The 24,476-nt window shown below is 57.6% G+C and overlaps 6 protein-coding genes across 6 annotated transcripts; 4 read left to right on the top strand and 2 right to left on the bottom strand.

Annotated features, from left to right (window-relative positions):
• Positions 1-526: 526 nt before the first annotated feature.
• On the top strand, positions 527-2,212 carry BKCO1_28000115 (serine threonine-protein phosphatase pp-z; the record flags this gene model as incomplete). Its single annotated transcript, XM_020273653.1, has 3 exons — positions 527-1,927; positions 1,982-2,134; positions 2,183-2,212. The coding sequence occupies 3 exons, from the start codon at positions 527-529 to the stop codon at positions 2,210-2,212; spliced, it is 1,584 nt and encodes a 527-aa protein (XP_020130008.1).
• A 1,070-nt stretch (positions 2,213-3,282) lies between these two features.
• On the top strand, positions 3,283-4,328 carry BKCO1_28000114 (40s ribosomal protein s2; the record flags this gene model as incomplete). Its single annotated transcript, XM_020273652.1, has 3 exons — positions 3,283-3,564; positions 3,744-4,001; positions 4,071-4,328. The coding sequence occupies 3 exons, from the start codon at positions 3,283-3,285 to the stop codon at positions 4,326-4,328; spliced, it is 798 nt and encodes a 265-aa protein (XP_020129968.1).
• Positions 4,329-7,052: 2,724 nt separating this feature from the next.
• On the bottom strand, positions 7,053-9,655 carry BKCO1_28000113 (fad binding domain-containing protein; the record flags this gene model as incomplete). The annotated part of the gene is made up of 2 exons (XM_020273651.1): positions 7,053-8,614; positions 9,010-9,655. 2 exons carry the CDS (start codon positions 9,653-9,655, stop codon positions 7,053-7,055), a joined length of 2,208 nt encoding a protein of 735 aa, XP_020130011.1.
• Positions 9,656-13,263: 3,608 nt separating this feature from the next.
• Positions 13,264-14,826, top strand: BKCO1_28000112 (heme-thiolate peroxidase; the record flags this gene model as incomplete). The annotated part of the gene is made up of 3 exons (XM_020273650.1): positions 13,264-13,576; positions 13,633-13,941; positions 14,012-14,826. The coding sequence occupies 3 exons, from the start codon at positions 13,264-13,266 to the stop codon at positions 14,824-14,826; spliced, it is 1,437 nt and encodes a 478-aa protein (XP_020130010.1).
• A 3,691-nt stretch (positions 14,827-18,517) lies between these two features.
• BKCO1_28000111 (mucin-2-like) lies at positions 18,518-21,375 on the bottom strand (the record flags this gene model as incomplete). Its single annotated transcript, XM_020273649.1, has 3 exons — positions 18,518-20,900; positions 20,955-21,249; positions 21,306-21,375. 3 exons carry the CDS (start codon positions 21,373-21,375, stop codon positions 18,518-18,520), a joined length of 2,748 nt encoding a protein of 915 aa, XP_020129971.1.
• Positions 21,376-22,388: 1,013 nt separating this feature from the next.
• BKCO1_28000110 (acid protease) lies at positions 22,389-24,262 on the top strand (the record flags this gene model as incomplete). Its single annotated transcript, XM_020273648.1, has 2 exons — positions 22,389-22,489; positions 22,552-24,262. The coding sequence occupies 2 exons, from the start codon at positions 22,389-22,391 to the stop codon at positions 24,260-24,262; spliced, it is 1,812 nt and encodes a 603-aa protein (XP_020130009.1).
• Between the last annotated feature and the right edge of the window lie 214 nt (positions 24,263-24,476).

The following is a 24,476-nucleotide window of genomic DNA, read 5'->3' as shown; positions in this document are numbered from 1 at the left end:
AACGTATGCAGACGTCGCCCCAGGCTGCTGCCCCCGCTGCTCAAACCCAGCTGCTCTGCGCCGGCACGCGTTGCCCGCTTGTCCCGGCTCGGCAGAAGTTGACGAGGCGGCCAACTCCACAGACTACCTTGAACGCTGCACAGCCCGTCCGCCGTCACCACGCGCCCGAGGACGACCCCGGCACCCAGCACCACCACCGCCGCTGCTCCAGCTTCGCGCCGCTGCTCCACCACTCGCCTCTCACATGCTCCACCAGCGCCAACTCCCCAGCACCTAGCTGCCCGCACCGACCCTGGCTCGACGCCGGCTTCAACGTCCCTCCAACCCCCACACGCTCCTACCTCACTCCCTCGCGGCCGGTCCCTGCCCTGTGCACACGATCTGCACAGCGTCGGTCGAAGGCTGCTTCCTCGCATTCCTCTCGCGCCTATACAGACCTCCATAGTACCCGCCGACCGCTCCACACTCGTCCTCGCCTCGCCCGCCTCCGAGCCCACCGCCCAGCAGCGCCCGCCGACAGAGCACCATGGGCAACACCCCGTCCAAGAAGGGTGACGGGAACGGCCCGCAGCTCGATCGCGATGGCTACGCATCCTTCTCCCGCTCCGACACGAAGGAGTCGACGCGCTCGATAAGGAACTCGATCCGGAACAAGATCCCGGGCACCAGCACCAAGACAGACAGTCCGCGCAATTCTATCCAGGGCTTGGGCGCCGACAGCAACACCAGCGTGAACAATCTGGAGAAGCAGGACTCACCCTCCGCCAAGTCTGCCACGAGCAACGCTCAGGCCGCACACAGACGGTCAGGCTCAACGTCCTCAGCGCCGCCCGTCGGCCTCGATTCGGTGGCGTCGCGAGAGGACGCCGTGTCGGACAGCGACCAGCCTCCGCCCTCGCCCACGCAGTCGGCGACCGTAGGCCATGGGCACGAATCGGTGAACCAGGCGCAGCGAACCGGCGAAGTCGACCACGTTTCTGACACACCGCCCACCGGCCTGCCGCCGCCTTCCGCGCTCTCCAAGCCCAAGGAATCGATCCTCATGAAGAGAGACCAGCCAATCCCCAGAGCAGCCGAGGCACAGGCTGAGAATGGGTCGCCGACCATGGAGCTGGGCGCGCCCAAATCTATTGACATTGACGACATGATCTCCAGGTTGCTGGACGCCGGCTATTCGGCGAAGGTCACAAAGACCGTGTGCTTGAAGAACGCCGAGATTTTTGCCATCTGTCAGGCCGCGCGAGAACTGTTTCTGTCGCAACCAGCGCTCCTTGAGCTTTCACCGCCAGTCAAAATCGTTGGTGACGTGCACGGGCAATACACGGACCTCATCAGAATGTTCGAAATGTGCGGTTTCCCGCCCAGTTCCAACTACCTGTTTTTGGGTGACTACGTCGACCGGGGCAAGCAGAGCTTGGAGACGATTCTGCTGCTTTTGTGCTACAAGCTAAAGTTCCCCGAGAACTTCTTTCTCCTCCGCGGCAACCACGAGTGTGCCAACGTCACGCGTGTCTATGGTTTCTACGATGAGTGCAAGCGCAGGTGCAACGTCAAGGTCTGGAAGGCGTTCGTAGACACCTTCAACACCCTGCCCATCGCTGCCATCGTTGCAGGCAAGATCTTCTGTGTTCACGGTGGCCTTTCGCCCAGTCTCTCGCATATGGACGACATTCGCCAAATCGCCAGGCCCACGGACGTCCCCGATTACGGTCTTTTGAACGATCTGTTGTGGAGTGATCCCGCAGACATGGATAACGATTGGGAAGCGAACGAGAGAGGAGTCAGTTACTGTTTCGGGAAGAAGGTTATCATGGAATTTTTGCAACGTCACGACTTTGACCTGGTTTGCCGCGCACACATGGTGGTCGAGGACGGATACGAGTTCTTCAACGATCGGATTCTGGTGACGGTGTTCTCAGCGCCAAACGTAAGTCAAGCCCTTTCGTCGGCTTGGTCTTTGGAATGGAGCTGACAGTAGTAGTATTGCGGTGAGTTCGACAACTGGGGGGCAGTCATGTCCGTGTCTGCGGAACTGCTCTGCAGTTTCGAATTGCTCAAGCCACTGGACTCGAGTGCACTGAAGAGCCACATCAAGAAGGGCAGGAACAAGAGACAGAGCATGCTCAACAGCCCAGTATGTACCCCATCACCTTTTGGTATGACACGAGCTGACATCATGTAGCCGGCAAATCAGTACCCGCAGTCTTACTAAGTGATGTGCGCGGCCCCGCATTGCAGCGGTCTCAACATTCCGCGTCGAAAATACCCGAGTGTGCGGACATTCGTCCGATGGCATGTGATGGCTTCATGGAGATAGGCCTGAGCGACACGACGGAGGATTTTGCCTCGGGGGACGCATCAACATACGGTTTCACGTATCGTGCGACTTCAGCACGCCACGGACGAGCAGTTGGCTGGTGGGAGATGGCGCGAAGGCGAAACGAGGGTCGGTGAGGCGCGCGGCCAAGACGCAGACCTTCGGTGTATGCGCTCTCTGCATGGATTTTTGATGGTACTTTACACACGACTCTTGGCGTGGGGAGTTAGCTGGAGCACGATTTGGTTTCATTGTCTCTTCTTCCCTTCCTGCTGGTCAAGCATGCACGACACCGGTCTCAACCCTCTCAACAGATTTTATTTTTGGTTGGGTTCCGCGCCAGTCTCCTTTCACTAGGGGTGCGGTGTGTCGGAGTTTTAGTCTCAAGAAAGAAAGAAGCGCGTTCGCGACTGTTTTGCTGTGCCGGATGCAGGGTGGTGTCTCGAAGCTCGGCCTTGTACAATAAACGCAGTGTAGTGTCGAATACTAGTCTTCGTGTCCGCGTGATCCGGGTGTCTCGCGTGAGAAATCTGCCAAGACTCGGCCGGAGAAAGGATTGTCTTGCAGTGCGGGGGTGATTGGGAACGCTTCGCGTAGTTGTCCCTGGTGTCTTTGTTGTTGTGTAGGTCAGAGGCTCACAGGCCAATCAGGCATGAGAGTGGTGCGCTTATTTAGCTGTTTCGGTGCTAGCTTCCGAGCATGGCCCGAGCGCCCGAGCGCGCCCACACAGCTTTTCGACTTGAGCGACTCTGACTTTCTGCCCACGACGACGACGAGCCGACGCCAGCAACAACACCCAGTACGTGACCGCTCCACCCGCGCGCCGCCTTTCAGCGCCGCGAATCCCTCCTACCACACACGCCGCTGCGCGTCTTTCCGGAATTTTTTAGGCTAATTGCAACTCCTCGTCGGTGCGAAGCAGAAACCCGGGACCTTCTTCTCTCCCCCCTTCATAAATCGCAAAAATGGCCGACGCTCCTGCCCCCGCCGCCGGTGCCGCGGCGCCCGCTCGTGGAGGTTTCGGTGCCCGTGGTGGTGACCGCGGCCGTGGCCGTGGCCGTGGACGTGGCCGCCGTGGCGGTCGCCAGAACGAGGAGAAGGAGTGGCAGCCCGTCACCAAGCTCGGCCGTCTCGTGAAGGCCGGCAAGATCAAGTCCATGGAGGAGATCTACCTGCACTCCCTGCCCATCAAGGAGTACCAGATCATCGACGCCTTCCTGCCCAAGCTCAAGGATGAGGTCATGAAGGTGAGCAGCAACACCAATTTTTTTTTCTCTTTTTCCTTGTGTGGATTTTGGAGGGACTGGGTGGGGGGAAAACATTGGATTTTGGGTGCATTGTGGATGTGTCTGGAGGAATACATGAACCTGGGCTTTTTCCGGGAACTTCTTGAGGATTCGGAGGCTAATGCATCTCGGAACTACAGATCAAGCCCGTCCAGAAGCAGACCCGTGCCGGTCAGCGCACCCGCTTCAAGGCCATCGTTGTCATCGGTGACTCCGAGGGCCATATTGGTCTCGGTATCAAGACCTCCAAGGAAGTCGCGACTGCCATCCGCGCCGCCATCATCATCGCCAAGCTCAGCGTTGTCCCCATCAGGAGAGGTTACTGGGGTTCCAACCTTGGTGAGCCCCACTCTCTGCCCGTCAAGACCTCGGGCAAGTGCGGTTCCGTCACCGTCCGTGTAAGTATCCCTCGTTTCCAGCCCCGGGTGAATATCCGGCATTTGAACAACGTAATTAACACATCGCAGCTCATTCCCGCTCCCCGCGGTACTGGCCTCGTTGCCTCCCCCGCCGTCAAGCGTCTTCTCCAGCTTGCTGGTGTCCAGGACGCCTACACCGCCTCGGCCGGTTCCACCAAGACCCTCGAGAACACCCTCAAGGCCACCTTCACCGCCGTCACCAACTCGTACGGCTTCCTCACCCCCAACCTCTGGAAGGAGACCAAGCTCGCCAGGAGCCCCCTGGAGGAGTTCTCCGACGTCCTCCGCGAGGGCAAGAAGTACTAAGCGATTTACTTCGTTGCTGGACGATGATCAAGGGAGCGGTGACGACGATGGGTTTTCTTCACACCACAAGGGTTTCTGGTTGTTTTGAAACGGTTCCGATGCATGGCCCTTCTCCACACACACCTCTTGCATGGAGTTGCGCGCGGGTTTCTCGGGGGGGAGACCTATCGCATAGCATAGGTCCTTGCCCTAAGAATGAAAAAAAGAGATGCAATGCAGTTCCGAAAAATGCATTGAGCGTATATGACCTACATATGAGATCCTGAACTGCATGTGACCGGTGTGATGGTGAATGTGCTTATCCCTGAACCGCTCTGATGTGGCTGACGCTGAGTGCGGGATACTCAAAAAGCTTATCACAGGTAGGCTCGGAGAGTGGGTGATTACTATATCTGCTCCTCCCGCCCACATCGTCATCGTTTCGGTGTATGCCACGGTACTGGCCTTTTAGGATTGGCTACCCCCCCTTGAGCTTCTTCGCTGACGTCTCTTCACGCAAAATCTGGTTCCTGTCAGCGCTAACTAGTCCCCGCTAAGTCGGCTATTTCAAGCTTTGATGATCAAATGCTTATGTTGATGTTGAGTAATATCATGTCTGGAAAAGTTACTTGTTTGCCGAGATCTGTTAACGGGTGATGGTTTCTTAGCTGCCTGATGGGGTCCCTTGAACGAAGGTGATTTCCAGTGACTGCACTTGTCGAGTTTCTGTTCTTGGGCCTTTTTTCCTCGCCGTTTTGTCTTTTGGATTCTGCTTCTTTGGGTGAAATTCAAGGGGATGTGAGGATGCTTTTTACTTCTCTTCTGTCTCGTCTTCTGGACCATGATTAGAAGACGAAGGAAGAAAAGTGGCAGTCAAACCGAAGATGGGAATCGTACAGTTCACGATTTCTCCTCAAAGTAGAAACAGCTAGCCAGCAGCTACCCCTTCGACTCGGTTCGGCAGCAGCGCATGTGCACACTTGCCAGACAAACGGCGCCTGATATCCTGTGCCTTTATTTGTCTCGTCGACTAAAGTTTGACGGTCTAGTTTTCTAATCAGCACGAGGGTGCTACACTCCTTACTTTTCAATAACCGAGCCCTCTTGAACCCAACCCACGAGTCTACTTGGCTGCTTGAGGGAGGCACAGAGCAGATAAGCCTCCATAGTCAACGGTGCTTGTCATCATCATCACGCCATGCTGCTGTTCATCACTGCACCACAACACGATCCGTCTTCGTTATGTGGAGCAGACGAGGGCCATTATCAGCGCGCGAACGCGGTAGCAACACGTATAGATTCACATGTAACATCGTGCAGAACGAGACAAGCACCCGAAGTGGAGTACGATGGTAGTAATGATATCAAGGTTCGCAACGCCAATGGGAAAGAAAAAAAAGAGGAGAGTAGACGCCGTTCTTATAATCGACAAAACAAGTAGGAGGAGTGCTGCTAGATCCTACGCAAAGGTGCACACGTGTACGATATCCAGAGATACGACTGACTATATGTGTGTTGCAAAACCGGAAGCGCACCGTAAAACCACTACCGCATGGCGTTGGGATATGTCTGGTATCTTCAAGGTTCTGTGGACTGATATTATATGTCGCTGACTTTTCTGCATACTTAATCGCTTCGCACACATCAAACAGCCTCTGACGTTTCTCGCAATGATTTGTCACAGAGTCCCAGCTTCATGACGCGGCAAAAGGTGATTGGAAAATCCCCGTTCGGAAAGACTTCTGATCGGCTCTAAGTCTGGCAGCATTCAAGCCATACCATCGCAATAGCAATGGCGCGTTTCAAACCTCACCACATCAAATCCCCCACCGGAACCCGAGCCTATTTGACCTTTTCGTGCGCATCCTCGCATCTTCTGGCCTTCCGCCATCCCCCGTCCCCAGCTCACTTCCCCTCACTTCCCCTTTCCAAGAAGGCAACTCTCGTCCCTCCACGCCCAGAGCCTCCAGGAACACCTCATCCAAACCTGCTCCTCACGGCTACTCGCACACGTGCGAGTGAATACACAACACGTCGTACCCGCACTGCTGTTCCACACAGCTGGTTTGCGACACGGAGAAGCAAGCTAGTCATCGCTCGGGACGCATCGCGCGCAAGACCCACTGGAAACGCTTCTTCCACCGCCTGGACGACTTTCTGCAATGCCTCTCGAAATCAGGTTGTAGAAAAGGGGTTGTGCATCTCGATCTTTCCTTCCTCCTTCTTCTTCTTCCTCCTCTTCCTTTTGTGTGCGATCGGTTGCTGAGCAAAGAGCAAGACTTCATGACACCGCCTGACACTGTCCTTGGGATCTGCTACAAAGACCACCGTATCACTGCCGGTGGTAGAGTTCTGGGGTGGGGGTCATCCCGTGATGATTGGAAACTTTCTGCGTTGGCGTCTCTCGTCATGTGTTGCCATTTCTCCATCCCCGCATGTTTTCGCACCTGCGACCGCCTGCCTCCATGCTGGATGGGTGGTGGTGAAGGCAAGCATGTTATAACGATACAGTGACGACCAAGCGGAGGCGCCATGATGACGTTTGATGACAACCTCCAAACGTCAACGATTCTACCGAAAATGATGGAATAGCCCGACCGACCAACCAACCGCACGCACACATACATACACATCCCCCACCCCACCCCACCCCACCATCTAGAATAGTACATACACACAAACAAAACACTCACCATCCCCACCACCGCACCCAAGCCACCCACTCACCCACCCACCCACTCCACCCTACTCCTTCCCCCCCGCCCCATGCTTATTCCACACCGCATCCCTATGCCTCCAATACAACCCGCTCTTGATCGCCCGCCTAATCGCATACACGCCACCCACGGGCCACACATCCAGCAGCCGCCTCGCCCAGCCGGCCTCGGCCCTCAGCCTTTTCTCCTCCCCCACGTCCACCCGCACCTTCTCGTACACGCTCGGCAAGCCCTCGGCGCCGTACTTGCGCCGCAACGCCTCGTACCAGTCCCGATTCTTGTACGTCCGCCAGAACTCGTCTTCGGTGTAGTACGTGTGCGCGTACAGCCACTTCATGCCGCCGAGCTCGCGCAGCGTGGCTTCGAGGTCGCGGTTGAGCGCGGCGAAGGCGTCGGGGTCGTTTTGCGCGTGGCGGGGGGCCCAGCCCCACAGGCCGACGTTGAGGAGGGGGCGGCGGCGGGTGCGGGTGGTGCCGCTTTCGACGTCGGGGACTTCTTCGAGGTCGGTGGCGTTGTGCGGGTGCATGGTGTTGCCGTCGCTCTGCCTGAGGGGGCACAGCCAGAGCGGCCAGATGTCGAAGGTGGCGGCGGTGTAGTCGATGAATCGTTCGGCGGTGGAGAAGGGCAGGGCGAGGTCCTGGACGACGTAGCGGCGCGACTGGCCCGAGGCGTGGAGGGCGGCGTAGAGCATGCGCGTGTGCAGGAAGTCGTCGAGGAGGGCGCGCGTGGCGGCGGTGAAGGGGAAGTGGAAGTACTCGAAGGCGGAGCGGCCGACCCAGAAGCCGCCGCGGTCGTAGCGGAAGAGGTATTCGGCGAGGGGGACGGCGTCGGTCGCGGCGCGGCCGGCCTTGATGCGGTCCTGGGCGTGGAGGTAGAACCACGGGTCTCTGGGGGCGCTGAAGGTCTGGATGGGGGCGGTGGGGGCGGGGGTGTCGGTCGCGCGGCCGGTGATGATGACGCCCGAGGTTTTGGAGAAGAGGATGCCGTCGACGTAGTCGTGGGTGTCGGGCTGGGCGATGAGCTGCTCGGACAGCGAGACGGCCTCGGCGACGCTGGAGACGGGGTGGTACGTCGTCTCGACGAACTTCTTGGCCGGCTTGAGCTGCAGCTCGACGAGGGTGGTGACGCCGAAGGTGCCGACGGCGCCGGCGGCGCCGTGGAAGAGGTCGGGCAGCTCGGTGCGCGAGCAGCGCACGACTTGGCCGTTGGCCAGGACCATTTCGACCCAGTTGATGGTCCGGTCGAAGTAGCCGTACTTGAAGGAGCTGCTCTCGCCCGAGGTGCCCGAGTAGCCGCCGCCGACGGTGATGCCGGGGAACTCCATGATGACGGGGGGGATGAGGCCGTGCTTCATGGTCTCCTCGGCGAGGCGGTCCATGGGGACGTTGGGCTGCACGAGGGCGGTGCGGGCTTCGACATCAACCTTGAGCACGTGCGATAGGCCGCTCGTGTCGATGAAGTTGGTCTTTCGCCTCGTGGCGGATTGGCGAGTGCTGTTGGTGGAGCCATGCGAGATGCGGAACTTCTCTCCTCGATCGTGGAAAGCGCGCACGGCGGCCGAGATGTTGGCGACAGCCTTTGCGTGGTCCTCTAGTGAGGGTGTCGCAGCGGCAGGAGCTTGTGCAGCGAAGCTTGCAGACTGCGAGAATGGGCGGGCATTCTGGCGGGCATTGCGAGTTGCAGCAACACGTGCGGGAAGTGATGGTCTCCGGGATGCGGTTGATAGTGGCAATTGCCTGGGGTATGTTGCGATGCAGCCTTGCTTCCACCGTCAGTCTCGCTGGGCAACAGGCCATTGATGGAGAGGGCAAAGCATACGCGCCGATATCGGGCGGAGGCCAGGACGCGCTGAGCGTGCACGCAGCACGACTGGACTTGACATGTTGCCCAGTCGAGAAGGCGGAAAAACTGATGGGCGCCTGCGAAAAGTTCCCAGCCCGAGCTCAGACCAGTCTGCTGACATAAGCAGACCACCAACAATCAACCCTCGACGCTCTTGCTCATGATCAAATACGGCGGCACCTTGATCTTACCGCCCCTCAGCCTCTTTGCTGGCGGGCTGAACTCGTCTTCGCCGAAGCCAAGCCTTTCGTAGAATGCCAAGGCCACGGCGTTGCTCCTGAAGCAGGTGAGCATCACCTTGTCCACGGCGCCCTCGGCGGCGCACAGGTCCACTATGCGCATCAAGTGTTTGCCCAGGCCGGCGCCCCGATGCTCCTCTGCCAGATGGATCTCGTATATGTAGACGACGGGATAGTCGTCCTCGATGGTGAACATGAAGGAGAGGAAGGCGACGATTTCGCCGAGAGCAGCTTTGCGGACGAGCAGATAGTGCATGTTGTCCTCCCTCATCTCGCGCTGTTTGGCGTTGGGGTGCCAGCCGCGGGGAGACTTCTTGTAGTCGGCGGCGGACGTGGTCTCGATGAGGCTGAAGCAGGCCATCAATTCGTCATGGTCGAGGTCAGCCACCGGCCTGGGCGAGACATGGTAGTCGCCGTGCTGGAGCAATTTGGAGCGCGGCGGAAAAAAGCGGGCGGAGAAAGCAGGGCGGGGCAGGGCATTGATGCTGTCGATGAGCTCCTCGGGCTGCGCCTTGGGCCGCTTGACTCCTTGCAGCAGGCCGCCAGGCATGTCGGCGGTGTCAATGGCAGGCTGCCGGAATGGAGGGGTGCAGGACGGTGACGCGCAGGACGGAGACGCGCTGGGCGGTGACGCGCTGGGCGGGAGACGCGTCTGGGCGTGGTGGTGGGGCCAGTGGGGCCAGTCAGCTACGGTTGCCGATAACGTGGTCCGCGCTGGCTGGCCGGATCCGACGCCGTGGTCCTCTACTTCGGCGCCCAGCCTTCTCCGCACCCCACGCCAACCAACATGCTCTTTTCTCGCTGTGGCCCTGGACACGCCCGTACATATGCCTCCGTAGCCCCGCGACCCTCGAGATTCGGTGGCCGGAGGAAAGGACCGACCATAGGTCTCGACCATGTAGCCGCTATTTCCACCCTCATCCGCCTGCGCTTCTTCTGATTCGTCTCCAGTTCATCCAGAGGCAACGTGTCATCTCTCTTTGGAGGGATATTGTCAGAGCGCTCAATAGTATGTCGGCCGAGTGCACTTTGCTCCCGCCGGTAATTGACCTTTCCAGAAATCCCCCCATCGTCAACCCGCCACGAACTCCACCAGTATGCCCGGTCCGAGTTTGAAAGGCACCGGGGTGTGACCGATCTTGTGAGCGTGTTCCTGCCTGTATTGGCCAACGATGCTGACAAGCTGGAAAGACACATATAAGATACCTGATATCGGTATGCTTTAGTCTGATTTTACTTTCGCAGACCTTGAATCTCACCGTTCGCAGACCGGCAAGACCGAATTCGACTCCATGAGGCGCTATGTCGAGGAGCAGGCGAGCTGAAGTGTGGAAATACGAAGCTGGTTGTTTGAGTCCCACCCATCACTCGACGCATTGTTCATACCTGTACTCTCCCCACTCTGAGTTGCGATTTGCAAAGGTAACTTCTATCCAAGCATCGTATTGCTCGTCGTCTGACTTTGGCCAGGAAAAATGACATGACCCTGGCAACGACGAGAATTCGACCCGCTGAAGCACTTCACCTCCGCATAGAATGCGATCTGCCTACCGGGCCTGACTGAATTACTCTGCTGTCTTCTTTGATCAATCGTTGCAAATATTGTTCTCCTCACTGGTCCTGTCTTTCTTCTCCGGCCTGGATGTCGAGCTGTTCCAATCCTGCATAAGCAGGCCGAGCAAGTGATGGATGCAGCCGCCCAACTGCAAGCTCGAAAGACCCCACGCTCTGCAAGGGTTCTCGTGTTCCACACGGCGCAATGCTCTTCGCGACTGCTACGGCGGGGGTGGTGGTGGTCGATCCGGGGGTCGACCATTGACCGGGATGCTGCCAGCCCTTTACCCCTTTTTTCAGTCCCATCGCCAGCCGCACCTTCTCACACTTGTTTCAAGGAATGCTTACCCAGCAAGCTCGTCTGAATGATGGTGGGCCCAATGTGCACTGGTAGGCCGGTAACTTCCCTTTGTGGCAAGCAGTCCTCGATACGACCCAACTTATCAACCCCCTCCTCCAACAACCTTTAATTCGAAGCCACCACAACACGTTATTCTAATACATGCATATTTACCTACTCTCTCTGCTTTTTTGAATGGTAGTCGGCTAATCTGCACTGGTAGGCCGGCAACTCCCCTCTGACAGGCATTTTCTGATATAACCCATTTTCTCAACTCACTCTTCAACAACCTTCAACGAAGCCACCACAACACGTTGTTCTAAAGAATGCTTATCTACCTACGCTCTCTGCTCGTTTTGAATGGTAGTCGGCTAATCTGGACCGGCAAGCCGGGAACTTCCCTTTACGGCAACTCGTCCTCGATATAACCTCTTTTCTCGACCTCCCGCCCACCAACCTTCAATACGAAGCTCCCACAACACATTCTCCTGAAAAATGCTTATCTACCTGCGCTCTCTGCTTGTTTTGAATGGTAGTCGGCTAATCTGCGCCCGCAGGCCGGCAACTTCCCTCTATGGCAACCCGTCTTCGATATAACCCATTTTCTCGACCCCCCGTCCATCAACCTTCATTATGAAGCTCCCACAACACGGTCTTGTGGTCTAGTGGCATGATTCTCGCTTAGGGCTCACCCTGAGTAGCTTGCGAGAGGTCCCGCGTTCGGTGAGTCCATCAGTTCAACCCCAAGTGCCAACATTGTCCTAACAGACAGCCAGATCCGCGGCAAGACCCTGATTTATCTTTTTGGCGTTGCTCCACCGGCACGTTTCTTTTGCTTGATCACACCATCTACGAATACAGTGCATGGCCAAGCACACGATTCAGCAGTGCATCACACGATGGATGATTTTTTGCCCCTGGAAAATTCTCGGCGGTGTGGCCGGACCGACAATCGGCCGGCATGTGCTCCCTGGCATATACCATGCAAGATGGCCTGTGCCGGGACTGCTTCCAAGGTTGATGGTTGATGGCTGATGGCAAGTTGTTGGTGGCTTCTCGCCCTCGTCCCTCGTGGACGTCTGCCCCTGCCTGACCCAAGCCGAAAGCGCACTCTTTTCCGTTCCATCTGTGGTGGGTGGTGACAGAACCCACCGTTCCGCATGGGATACGGTCGAAGTAGCGATGGAGCTGCGCCGCGGATTCTTGACAATGACTCTCCCTCAGCTGCCGCTCCAATCAAGTCGCGGATAAATACAAGACTGTGTAGGTGTCGGCTCGGCCCGTAGAACGCCCACTACGTAATCGACGATCTAGAAGCAAAGGACCGGCGAAACAGGAAAAACAAAATGCACAACAGCCGGCCTTTCTATAGCGGTCACCCCATATTCAGGGCCGACTATTGCATGGCTTGCAGCTTGAGTGCGGATGCGGCGCGCCCCAGACGGACATGGTCCAACACTACCTCATCGGTCCCCACCTCGAGCTGAGCCAGGCCCGTGTTGAACTGCAGGACGTGCGCTAGGAGTACGGCCGTGCCAGTCGCAAGGCCGGCATTTGTAAATGTGGATACGGGCCATCGCCACCGAGGCTAACTGAGGCTAGCTGAGGGTGTGACAGCTGTCACAGTACCTACTTCGCTTGCAAGCTCCCGCGAGCTGTGCCTGCCCAGAACGAGGCTACCGCGCTGCTTGTCTGGACGTCGGTGCCTCGTCTGCCGCACTGTGCGCCGCTGAGCTCACTTCTGGCTTCTTGGCAGTCCATCCCCAGACTCCCATTAGGCGCCCGGTGAAGGCGCCGTCTCGGATGATACGAGCAGATCCGAATGTCGGCTATCGGATGCGCAACGGGGATGCTGTCAACCAGTGCCGCGGGTACTCCATGGCCCGAACGGGCAAGAGGCAGCCGGAGGTTTGTCCGCTTTGGGGGCCGATTCTCTACGCGAACTCGCGCTGCGCGCCCAACTGGGCGTTGTGGAGCCGCTTGACAACCGCACAGAGAGACTAATCTCAGCCCTTCGACCTATCACCGCGGCCCGTGAATCAGCAAATCCAGCTGGTGGACGACCGGAACGGGAGATGCGTCTTCCCCCGTGTGCTCCCGTTGCCACATACGCCATCAGCTCCGTATCCTTTTTGCTTCTGGCCATGTGTGCTGTGCTCGCGATCAGATCGAGATTGAGCATCAAGCTCAAGACGGTATAAAGAGGTGCCTTCTTTCTCGTGCAACAATCCATTGTGTGGCAGCAGCAGCATTCACTTGTCAACATGCAGTACTCTCTCGCTCTCGCCGCGCTCTTTGCGCCGTCCACGCTTGCCTTCCCATGGCTCAAGCCTGATGGCATGGACGCCCTCCTCAACCACCCCGTTGCTCGCCAGGAGATCGAGAGGCGCTTTGCTGAGCACGCAGCCGGCCGCCGCGCGCCCGAGCCTGTTGTCAACACTCCTCGCCAGCTCGGCACCGGCATCATCAACGGCGTTACCACTCTCCTCGGCGGCACCGTCGAGGCGGTCGTCGACTCTGTCCTTGGTCTCATCCCCACGGATGACGCCGTCGACGGCCACAAGCGTTTCCCCGAAGGTGTGTGGTCTTCCTCCCATCCTTTTCAGAGGACATGCGCTGACACGCGCCCGCAGATGACTATCCCTTCAAAGCTCCTGGAGACACCGACCAGCGCGGTCCCTGCCCCGGTCTGAACACTCTCGCCAACCACGGCTACATCCCGCGCACCGGCATCGCCACCATCGGCGAGCTCATCGCCGGCACCCAGGCCTTGTTCAACATGGCCCCCGACCTCGCAGCGCTGCTCGCAGTCGGCGGCGACATCGACGGCGGCGACATCCTCTCCCAGAAGATGAGCATCGGCGGCCCCGACGACCGCGTCGGCCTCCTGAACGGCGCCCTGAACGACATCTTCGGCACTCCTTCCGGCATCGCCGGCCACGGTAAGCCCACGCCCTCCCACAACACCTTGCCACCCCCGTCCCCACGCTAACACACACCCTCCCCCCGCAGGCAAGTTCAACGAAGGCGACGCCTCCGCCACGCGCGAAGACTTCTACCTCAACGGCGACAACATCTCCTTCCAGCCCAAGCTCTTCCAGCAGCTCCACCAGCGCGCCCTCGACACGGGCGACGGCACCTACTCGGTCGACGCCGTCAAGAAGCACTTCGCCAACCGCTACGCCGCCTCCAAAGCCGCCAACAAGCAATTCTACTTCAACGTCCCCAGCGCCGCCGTCGTCATGGGCGCCTACTACTTCATCCCGGGCTTCATGTCCAACGGCACGCTCGGCGCCGGCGGCCTCGCCAACGAGGCCTCCATCACCTCCTTCTACGGCGCCAAGCCCTCGCGCTCCGGCGCCGACGCCTGGAAGGACCCGTCCCTCACCTACACGCACGTGCCCGAGCGCATCCCCGCGCAGGGCTGGTACCGCCGCAACGTGCCCATGACCCTCGTCGAGGCCGTCGGCGGCATCCTCGACGTCTATCTGTCGGCTCTGCCCGCCCTCGGCGGCGCCGGCGCCGATGATAGCTTCGTCCTCGGCCCGCTCGACCTGCCCACCAGCGTGCAGGGCTTGTCGTGCTTCTTGTATAATGCCGTCTATGCGAACTTCCCATCTGAGCTGTACAACGTCGTCGCGGCGCTGGAGAGCGTCGTCAATCTCGTGTCGAGCACGCTGGCGCCCGGGTACTTGGCGTTGGGGTGTGAGGTCAACTTCCCGGATGCGACTGGGTTGGCGACGGCGGATGACTGGGAGAGCTGGAGCGAGACGTATGTTGGGAAGGCGAAGGAGAATGCGGTCGGGAGCGGGTGGTATAAGCAGTAGGGTGGGTGAGTTGTGAGGGGTTGGATGGGGGACTTGGTTTGTTTTCTATATATCTCTTTTTTTGACGGGTACGATTTTAGCTTTATACTTTCACGACGTATCATGAAATCGATAACTAATCTTTGGATATACTTTGTTGGATCGTACCGGAGCTGTGATGAGATTGAGACACCCGAAGCATGTGCGGATGCGAAACATCGCTATGAAAACTAGGCTCGAAGTACGAAGGATGGTCTTGGCCAGCGGTACTCAGGCTGCATTCATAGAAAGATAGTTGCGCAACATGTGTGTCAATTCACAATCTGTGCAACAAGAAGATGCACTGACAGCATGTAGAGTACTTGGACAGTGTGGAACGTCACCACCACATCCACGGTGCACAGCCGCGTCATGCAATGTGAAAACTTACTCTATTTCCGGAAGTCCTCCATCTCTGATCTTTGGACATTACCCGTACTCAACGGTCGTCCATCTTAGAATATCCGGTTCGTTTTTTTAATTTCTCTCTTCTTCCACGCAACGAATCAATCCGTTAAGTATCGCGGCATGTATTTCCCAAACTGTCATGATAGTTACGCTATGAACACCAGCATATTTGTTCACCAGAAGCAACAAAGGTCTTGAAATAGTCCAAAAGCATTCTGGTAAGATCACGCTCCAGATCGGCACTGGCCCCAAACTATTAAACGGCCCAATACTAAGCAAAGAAATGAATATGCTTAACGGCAAAAATGCAAGATGTTCAACGGCCGGGGTTACTCAATAGTCACCCACTTGAGTTTGGAGCTTGGCTATACCACTCGGAACACTACCCCCTGCAATCGCCTTGTCATGTATCTTTCGACGTCTCATGGGTATCTAGTATTTCCGGCTATCTAACGATTATGCTAGAGTAATCTCCCTTACGGTGGACTTATCAAACTCCTTCCTCGTTATCAGTTGAAACAACGTGATATGAAGCATTACTCTCCCATAAACCAGCCACACCAACATCACCCGTCTCGTTCACGCGTTCCTGTGCGATGTCCGATGTGGCCGGGAAATGCCTGCATCACAGTAGCGCATCTTCCTAAGACTGTATTCGTGGATGAAGCGACGCCGTTTTTTGCCCCCAGTTTTCAGGTGTTCGTAGACTGTACGTGTCAATATCGTAGCGACTCAGGGCCTCCTTGTTCTTTCATTTTCCGTCGTACTCTCGTGCAGAGACTTGCAGAGCCAACGCAGATTGGTGGCGCTGGAAACCAGAAGCCGGGGAGATGACATTCTTTCCTAGAACGTCCACGCTCGGTGCTCGATATGGTTTTCCCGGCAGTAGGAATTGTGGGGATACGGATCTTCTGGTGTGATGGTGACAATGCAGGAAGATTTTGTTTCAATCAGTCTGGTGAATCGATAGAGTTGTTAGTTCTTATAAATGCTTAAGAATGGATTTTCCATACCTCTTGGGAGTGACAAATAGAGAATTTAAGGGGGGCAGACGTGCGTAGCTACCCCAGAGGAATGGTACGAGTAAGAAAAGCGCAGTTGGATGTATTCATCCCATCCTGAAAAAATCCAGTGCACGCTGATGTCACTGTTCCTGGTGATCTGTGCATTTGCTTGTAGGAAAGCTCTTTGAAAGAAGCCATCGGCCACTTCGCCAGAACCCCGCACAGACCGCGTTGTCCATGAAATTCAGACGGCCATTCAAGGACAACTAGTGTCCTATCTTTTAACCCAAACTGTTGTAATTCAGACGAACTACTAGTTCACTTATTTCGGCGAAATTCGTTTCTTTTACCGCCTACTTTATTATAAAAGTAGGCCTTCTCTACCTTTTTTTTCTCTATTGAAGACTTTTCGTAAATAGAACGTAGCCAAATGCCAATTTATTATCGATTCGCAACACAAATAGTTTTTAAAACCCAGGACAAAGAACAAAGCTCCTATATATCTTACAGATTTCAGACCACGAATTTATAGGCAGTAGTCAAGCTGCTCTTTTGAGAGACCGTGGAACTCGGTCGACGTAGCTATGCCCTGTCGGGTATCCCGCTCCCAATTTGCTCCGCCTGAGCATTTCTCCCCCATCGGGGTTGCTACTTCTCCAGTACTAGTAGGAACTCTTACCATCCTTCTCCCGGGCCTTCACATCTAGGAAATAAGCATTTGTTGGTCATTGCGGCAGTCTTCAAACCTCGGGACGGAAGTGTGCTCGGGTGGAGAACAGAGATGGTTTGGCCGATCGCCATGCCCTCGTGGGTGGTAGTACATGTCTTCGTGGGCATCATGTCGCAGCGCGAAGAGTATCATTTACAGAACAGCCTCGCGAACAAGTCCTGCGACTACGGGCATCGTTGCATTCAAGTGAACACAACCTAAAGACATGGAAGCAACGCAGATTTCGCGCAGCTCAGTCGGCAAGACACAACCCCCCCACGATTTCCGCAAGTGCATACAAGAAGTGCTCATGTCTGTACTTTTTAATCATTCAAGAACAAAATAATATATTCAACTAGAAAAATCAGTCCGACGCCCACCCCGTCCCTTTTCGAAATTCCGACTGGCCCACCCGCACAAGACTACCTACCTCGCAAACCACCAACACCTCCGGAGTGTGAAGCAGCCCGCCCGTCCATGAGCGCCGCGGTCCCACGACCAACGCCATCTCCAACTCCCCAGTTCTCCAACAGCCACCTCTTCCCGCACACACCGCCGGGGATTCCTCGGCCACATCCAGAGAACAAAAAAGGCCCGCAACGACCACCCCCCGGACGCCAAAACAGCAAAAGAACAGGGTCTTGCCGCGGATCGAACGCGGGACCTCTCGCAAGTTACCCAGGGTGAGCCCTAAGCGAGAATCATGCCACTAGACCACAAGACCGTGTTGTGCAGCCTTCATATTGGAGGTTGTTGAAGTGGGAATCGAGAAAATGGTTTATATTACCATAGGCCTTCCTCAGTGGGAAGGTGCCGGCGGGCTAGGGCTGGCTATCCCGCAACGGGCTTAGTGGGGTATCGTGGTAGTTGTGCAGCCTGCGTGTTGGGGGTTGTTGGAGTGGGAAGTGAAAAATGGCCTCGTGAAGGAGATGTGTGTGTAATAGGTGGAGTTACACAAGAAAGCTCCGACGGAAGTATTGGCACCAGAGTAGACTAATACTGGTGTATGCCCAACTTGGAAAGGGTGGGATGTGTCAAAGACGTGGACTTGCGACGAAGGTCTTTGGGAGTTGGTGCAGATGCTTGAATAGGCCCAAGGTGAGGGGTTTTGGGGATATCGAGTGAGTCGTACGAACAGATCAAGGTGTGTGAGGAATGCTTTGTTTACTATTAATAGTTCCAGGAGCGTTTTGATGAGAAAGCGGAAAGCAAAACATGAAAAGTTCGTTCCCCAGCACCACAACGGTCTCTTACCCTCAAGACCGTCCCCGATATATCCGCTGGAAACACAGACTATAGCTATGCTTTCATTTTTGAACGTACGCCTTCCTGAACCAGACCAACCAATCCCGCGACCACTGCACGGAACATCACGCCCACCATTCCAATCGCCATTTCCTACATACCAAGCAAGCGCTATCAGAAATTTCGCACCTCATTCATAGGAGAAAAGAGTTGTTAAACATTAAAAACCTCACAAACCAACATCGTGAGAACTCGTCAAACAAACAAACAAAACAAAACATCACAGCACCAACCACCCTCCCTCCCCTCACACAACCGCAACCAACAACCCCACCAGCACCCCCACCAACCCCCCCTCCACACCCGCGCCTCTCCCCACCGCGACCGCTCCCGCCGCCCCCGTCGACGACGACGACGAAGCCCCCGCCGCCGCCGTGGCACCCGCAACACCCCCACCCAACCCCGAATTGATCAACCCGCCCAGCCCCCCCTGACTGGCGCTCGACGCCGACGCCGCCGCACCACCACCACCACCGGTCGTCTTCGTCCCCGTCTTCGTCCCCGTCTTCGTCCCCGTCCCCGTCCCCGTCCCCGATGCGCTCGCCGCCCCCACGACACCCTGCTGCTGCACGACGACCGTCTGCCCCGCCGCATTCGTCGTCAACACCAACAGCGTCGTCGTCGTCGTCGTCTTACTCGCACCACCGCCGACCGTCACCGTCCCGCCCATCGTCAGCGTCTGCCCGTCGAAGACGTATCCCGTCGTCCCGCCGCTGACGGTGGGCTGGACGGTGGTGCCGTATATGACGAGGGGGCCGGGGGTGGTCTGCGCCGTCGCGGCGGGAGCGAGGGTCTGGGTTCGGGTCGCCGCCGCTGCGCCCGCGCCCGCGCCGCTGTTTCCGACGGCGACGGCGACGGCGACGGTCTGGCCGGCGGGGTTGGTGGTGAGGGCGATGGCGGTGCCGCCGACGGTGATGGGCGGGCCGCCGGGGATGAGGGTTTGGCCGTCGACGACGTAGCCGGTGCTGCTCGCTCCACCGGAGGCGGGCTGGACGGGCTGGACGGGCTGGACGGTCTGGCCTGGGATGAGGGTCAAGGGGGAGAGGGAGACGGGAATGATGAGAGGGGGAGCGCCGGTGACGGGGACGTAGGGGAGGGTGGAGCTGCCGAGGATGACGACGGGAGAGCCGGCGGGGTTGGTGGTCAGGGCTACGATCGTGGCGGAGGAGCCGGGGCCGGAGCCGAGGGTGATGGGGGAGCCGCCGGGGAGGACGGTTTGGCCGGATATGATGTAGGCGGTGCCGCCGGATGGTTGGATGGTTTGGTCGCCGATGGTGAGGGCGGGTGGCGTGGGTGATTGGGTGGCGGGAGCAGCGACGGCGGTGGTGGGGAGAATGACGGTGCTGCTGCCTCCGATGACCACTGCGGGAGATTGTGGGAGTTGATTGTTATGCTGGCCATATTGGTCTGCCGGGGGGTTGGCGGTGGGTACGGAAATGGGAGTGTTGTCAACTACAACCGTCTGGCCCGCCGTGAGAGTCATTGAACCCACGACCACAGCAGGGATGCTGGTACTTGTTCCAGCAATAACTGTTGGGATGATGGTGGGCACAATGGCTATAGATGTTGATCCTACTGGAACGTTCGTGCTCGGTGGTGGCTGGGTATCCGCAGGCGGATTTGCCCCGGCGCTCTGAACGGGTTGCGCAGGCACGTTTGTTGGAGGAGCCCCTCCGTTGGAAAGGTAACTTCCAATTAGAGAGCCGATGACTCCACCTACCGCCCCACCTGCATTAGTAGTCTCAGAAGGCGGGTTTATGACAGTCCCGACTTCTGTTGGTGGAACAGTGGTTGGTTCGGGCTCGTTGACGGGTTGTGGCGATTCGGTGTGTGCTGTCAAGGTCGTAGTTGGTGATGGCTCGTCGAGTGACTGCGACGACTCGGTGTGTGCTGTATAAAAGATGGTCGACGTGGTGGACAAGGAAGGTGGCTGCACGGATCCCGGCTCCTCGGTGTGTGCAAATCCCGGTACTGATGTCTCATTCGGAGGGGTTACTCCTGCCGATTCCTCGGTGTGAGCGGTTGAAGTGGTGTCTGGGGGGTTGACAACCGTTCCCACTTCAGAGTGAGAAGTCGATGCATGTGGAATTGAAGTGACTGTTGGAGACTCGAGGACTGTACTAAGCTCGGTATGAGCTGAAGATGTGGCATCGTCGGTCTTGGTTAGGGTTGGCGCTTGCACGGGTACCGAGGTCTCGATATGTGCAGACGCAGCGGTTGTGGTGAGGCCATCGTCATCTCCCTCGTACGACACGGACGAAACAGTGAGAAAAGCAGCTGTTGGCATGGTCGCGACGGGAGCCCAATCGTGAGGAGAGCATGAGAAAAGCGCAGCTTCGTCAGTGAAGGAAGCGGATATGAAAGCGGGGCCCTCATCGGCGGGATTCCACGTGCATCCCCAATTCAGGCCTCGCGAGTCGCCAAATATCGGACCCGTTGCTGTAGGGGTAGGATGCGGTGTCGCATGGCTCGACCAGAAAGCGTTGAAGTCTGGATGCGATCTGAAAGTCACGACATCACCTCCCGAGTCGGAGCAGATGGTGGTGGCGGTTGCATTTGCTTGCGTGGTCGCCAGCCGACCGTTCCAGCTGTAGTAATCATTGTAATCGGCAACGATATTCGGAAACGGCCTCGATGTTGTTAGCAGAGCGCTCGGTCTTGTCGTCACGGCAGAATCGGCTCACAGTAAGGTGGTGCCACCGTTGTAGGGCACGGGACAAACGACAGTGCCGGCTGCGTTGGTCGGAGGCAGAGTATAGTTGTCGGGCAGGTCAATGGTGCTCGTAACATATCTGGTCGTGTTTCGGACGGTGTTGACGATGGTGATGACGGTGGCATACGTGATGTTTTCGGTGATATCATTGGTAGTCCATGTCACGGAATAAAAGTATGGGGGTCTGTATGAGCAGTCTGCCTCGCAACTGGCGGCCGGGGTGATTCCAGGCGAAGTGGCAGGCGAAGTTCCGTTCGGCGGTGCGGCTGTGCGAAAGTCAGAGGGTGGGTCGCGAGACGAATGCCAGTGCCGGAATGCTTACTCTGCTGGGGATATGCCCCCACAAGGGAGCAGGCAGCAAGAGCTGCCAATACTCGTATCACCCCGCGCATGCTGAATGATCGACGGAATCACGGAAAAGGGCTAAACGAGAGACGCGCGCAAGACGAAGGCAAGGAGGACACGAGAAAGCAGAGGAACCAAGAGGGCAAAGCGAGCTAAAGACACGGCCAAGTCCACCCCGTCGTTGATCCAGACGAGCGTGTGCCTGGGCGCCATCAGCAGCCACATGGAAGCCCAGGCCAGCCGACACGGGACACAGCAAATTTGTGGCATGCATGGCGAGATATACGCGGACAAATTCTGCCGGCTCTGTTAATTAGCGGCTGGGTGCTGATGGGCGAAGATGAGGCAGTCAGCTGGCCGGCGGGCTGGGACGTGGCAGGCGTGGTCCAAGGAAAAATTGCATCATGGAATCCAATCCTTCCGGCGACGCTTCGCAGAGCGAGTGGCCCTGCGCGACGCCCCGTGCGAGGATGGAGACCAAAGGAAGATGGGGGCGGTTTGAATTTGAATCCACGGCCGCCGGCCGCCGGCCTCGAGACTGCAGGAACTGAGCTCTGACTCCGGGAGCTGCCGGCCTGGGCGCAGGCATGGGTATTTCAAGCAGCAGCCTTGCCAGAAATGAAGGCGCAGGTCGCACAACCGAGCAATTGTCAGACTCGAGGGAAGCGGCAGTGTTCTGGCGGAGGGCAGGTGCGACGCGAGCCAAGAATAGAGAGCTTACCGCCGCCCCTCTCGGTGTCGCGCTGGCCGCCAATCACACGCCCGCGCTGGCCCTGCGAGGCGCCCTGTCGGGGCCAAATCCAAAGTTGGCGTCTGCTCAATCCATCCTTCCGCTGCGGGCCCTTCGCTCCGCCAGCACCGTTGCTCCAGCCCGCAGCGCTTAAGCGCCTCGACATGCCCGTGAAGTATGCGTGCAGAGCCACCTCCAGGCCTGCCAGCGCTCTGTTTTCTCTCGCATCGCACCCATGTCGCCGCTCGTTTCGCCCGCCGCATCTCGTGTTTGCTGATCGCCAATTCTGTCCTTCGCTCCGTGCGCGACCTCCTTCAGGTCCCGTACATCATGACTCCCCTCGCCCGGCCGCTGCTCGTGGCCGCTCTGCTGTGCACGGCACAAGCTGAGAGCACCGCGAAGCCCATCTCGCTGCAGCCCACCCAGTACTGGTATGTCTCAGGCCCTTCGTATTCGCCCCCGACCCACCGCCTCTGACCGCATCCATCTTCAGGGACGGCAACGATGGGCCTTGGTCCACCTTCGCTTTCACCATTGGCACTCCCGCCCAAACTCTGCACCTGCTGCCAGCTACCGGCCAGTCCGCACTATGGCCCATTCTCCCCGAAGGCTGCCTCAACGACGACCGCCCCACGGACACCTGCCAGGATGCTCGCGGCTCCGTCTTTCTCATCAACGAATCCTCCACCTGGGTCGAGGAAGGAATATACAGCTTGTCGACGCTCTGGGTTGAGCAGTCCCTGGGCGTCGGTCAAGATGCCCGCGGTCACTATGGCTTCGACACCGTAGGCCTGAGCTGGCCGTCGTTTGGACTGCCTTCGCTGGACAACCAGGTGGTGGGAGGCATTGCCGACAAGACCATCTACGAAGGCACCTTTCCTCTGAGTCCGCGCCCCGTCAACTTCACCGACTTGAACAACCCGCATGCCACCGTCTTGCAGACGCTGGTCAACCAGTCCATGATCCCGAGCACATCCTGGTCCTACACCGCTGGCTCTTACAACAGAGTCCCCAAGGTCTACGGCAGTCTGACCCTGGGTGGAAAAGACACCGCCCGCTACGAGCCCAACGACATCACCATCCCCTTCGGCTCAGACATCTCCCGAGACCTGCTCTGTGCCGTCCAATCCGTCACGACCAACATCAGCTCGACGCCACTTCTTTCCACCCCCAACTATTGGTTCATCGACTCACTGGTCGCCTCGATGTGGTTTCCCGAGGATGATTGTACTGCTTTTGAAGATGCATTTGGCATCACGTGGGACGAAGATTATTCCATCTATCTCATCAACGACACCCAGCACGAGAAACTCGTGGATGAGAAGGCTGCCATAACAATCACCATTGGCGCCAACACGACGGCGACCGACACCGTCGATATTGTCCTGCCGTATGAGAGTATGGCTCTGAACGCCTCGTGGCCCGTCTATCCAAACGCCACTCGCTACTTCCCATTGAAGCGCGCTGTCAACGACACGCAGTACACTCTCGGCCGCGCATTCTTGCAGAATGCCTACGTCATCGCAAACTATGATCACTCGACCTTTTCCGTCCACCAGGCATTGTTTCCCGAATCTTCCAGCACGCAGAACATCGTCCCGATCGAGGATGTTACTCCTGATTCGGGAACCTCACTCGGCGCTGGCACCATCGCCGGCATCGCCGTGGGATGCGCTGCCGTCGTCGCCATTCTGGCCTTGATCTTCTGGCTCGCCTACCGTCGCAAGAAGCAAAGGCAGGAAAAGGCCGCCGAGGATGCTGCCGCGGACGCTGCTGCCGCCGCCGCCGCCGCCGCCGCCGCCGATGAAGAAGCAAGACTCACGGAGGAGGAGAAAGCGCAAAACGAGATGGATGCCGGTGCAGACGGCCATGTGCATGGCGGCACGGGCGTCGGGAACAAGACGGAGCTGGAGGGCGAGGGTACCAGGCACGAGATGCAGGGGTCGGGAACAGCCGAGGCCGAGCTGTACGGCGTCGAGGCCCGCAAATTCGCAGAGATGGAGGCGCAGGTCACTCCGGTCTTTGAGATGCCGGCCAACGAAGATGTCACCCTGCCAGAACTGGAGACGCCCGATGAAGGCGCCTTGTCACGGTCGAGGGCGCAGACGCCGCATGCGGAGCTGGAAGCACCACACGAGTCGAGATTAGCGGTAATGCGGGAGAGAGAGAGGCAGCAGCAGCAGCAGAACCTTGAGGAAAGCTGAACGTAAGAGATGTAATCACTTTATGGCGTTTTTGCGGGTTTGATCGGACAATGGCGGTACCATTTGGAGCATTTGGCGCGATGAGACGCCCATCTGGTAATCATGTCTTGTTGATTTCAAAAGATATCCCTCCTTGTTATACTCTTTAAATCAAGCTTTCGTTTTTTAGTTCTCCATCATTCTTTCCAAGTTCCTTTTTGGTATCGTTCAGTCG

The sequence above is a fragment of the Diplodia corticola genome, assembly GCF_001883845.1.
Source record: "Diplodia corticola strain CBS 112549 chromosome Unknown scaffold28, whole genome shotgun sequence".
Classification (NCBI taxonomy): domain Eukaryota; kingdom Fungi; phylum Ascomycota; class Dothideomycetes; order Botryosphaeriales; family Botryosphaeriaceae; genus Diplodia; species Diplodia corticola.
Note: the sequence above shows the minus strand (reverse complement) of the source record. Positions and strands in the feature narration are given on the sequence as shown.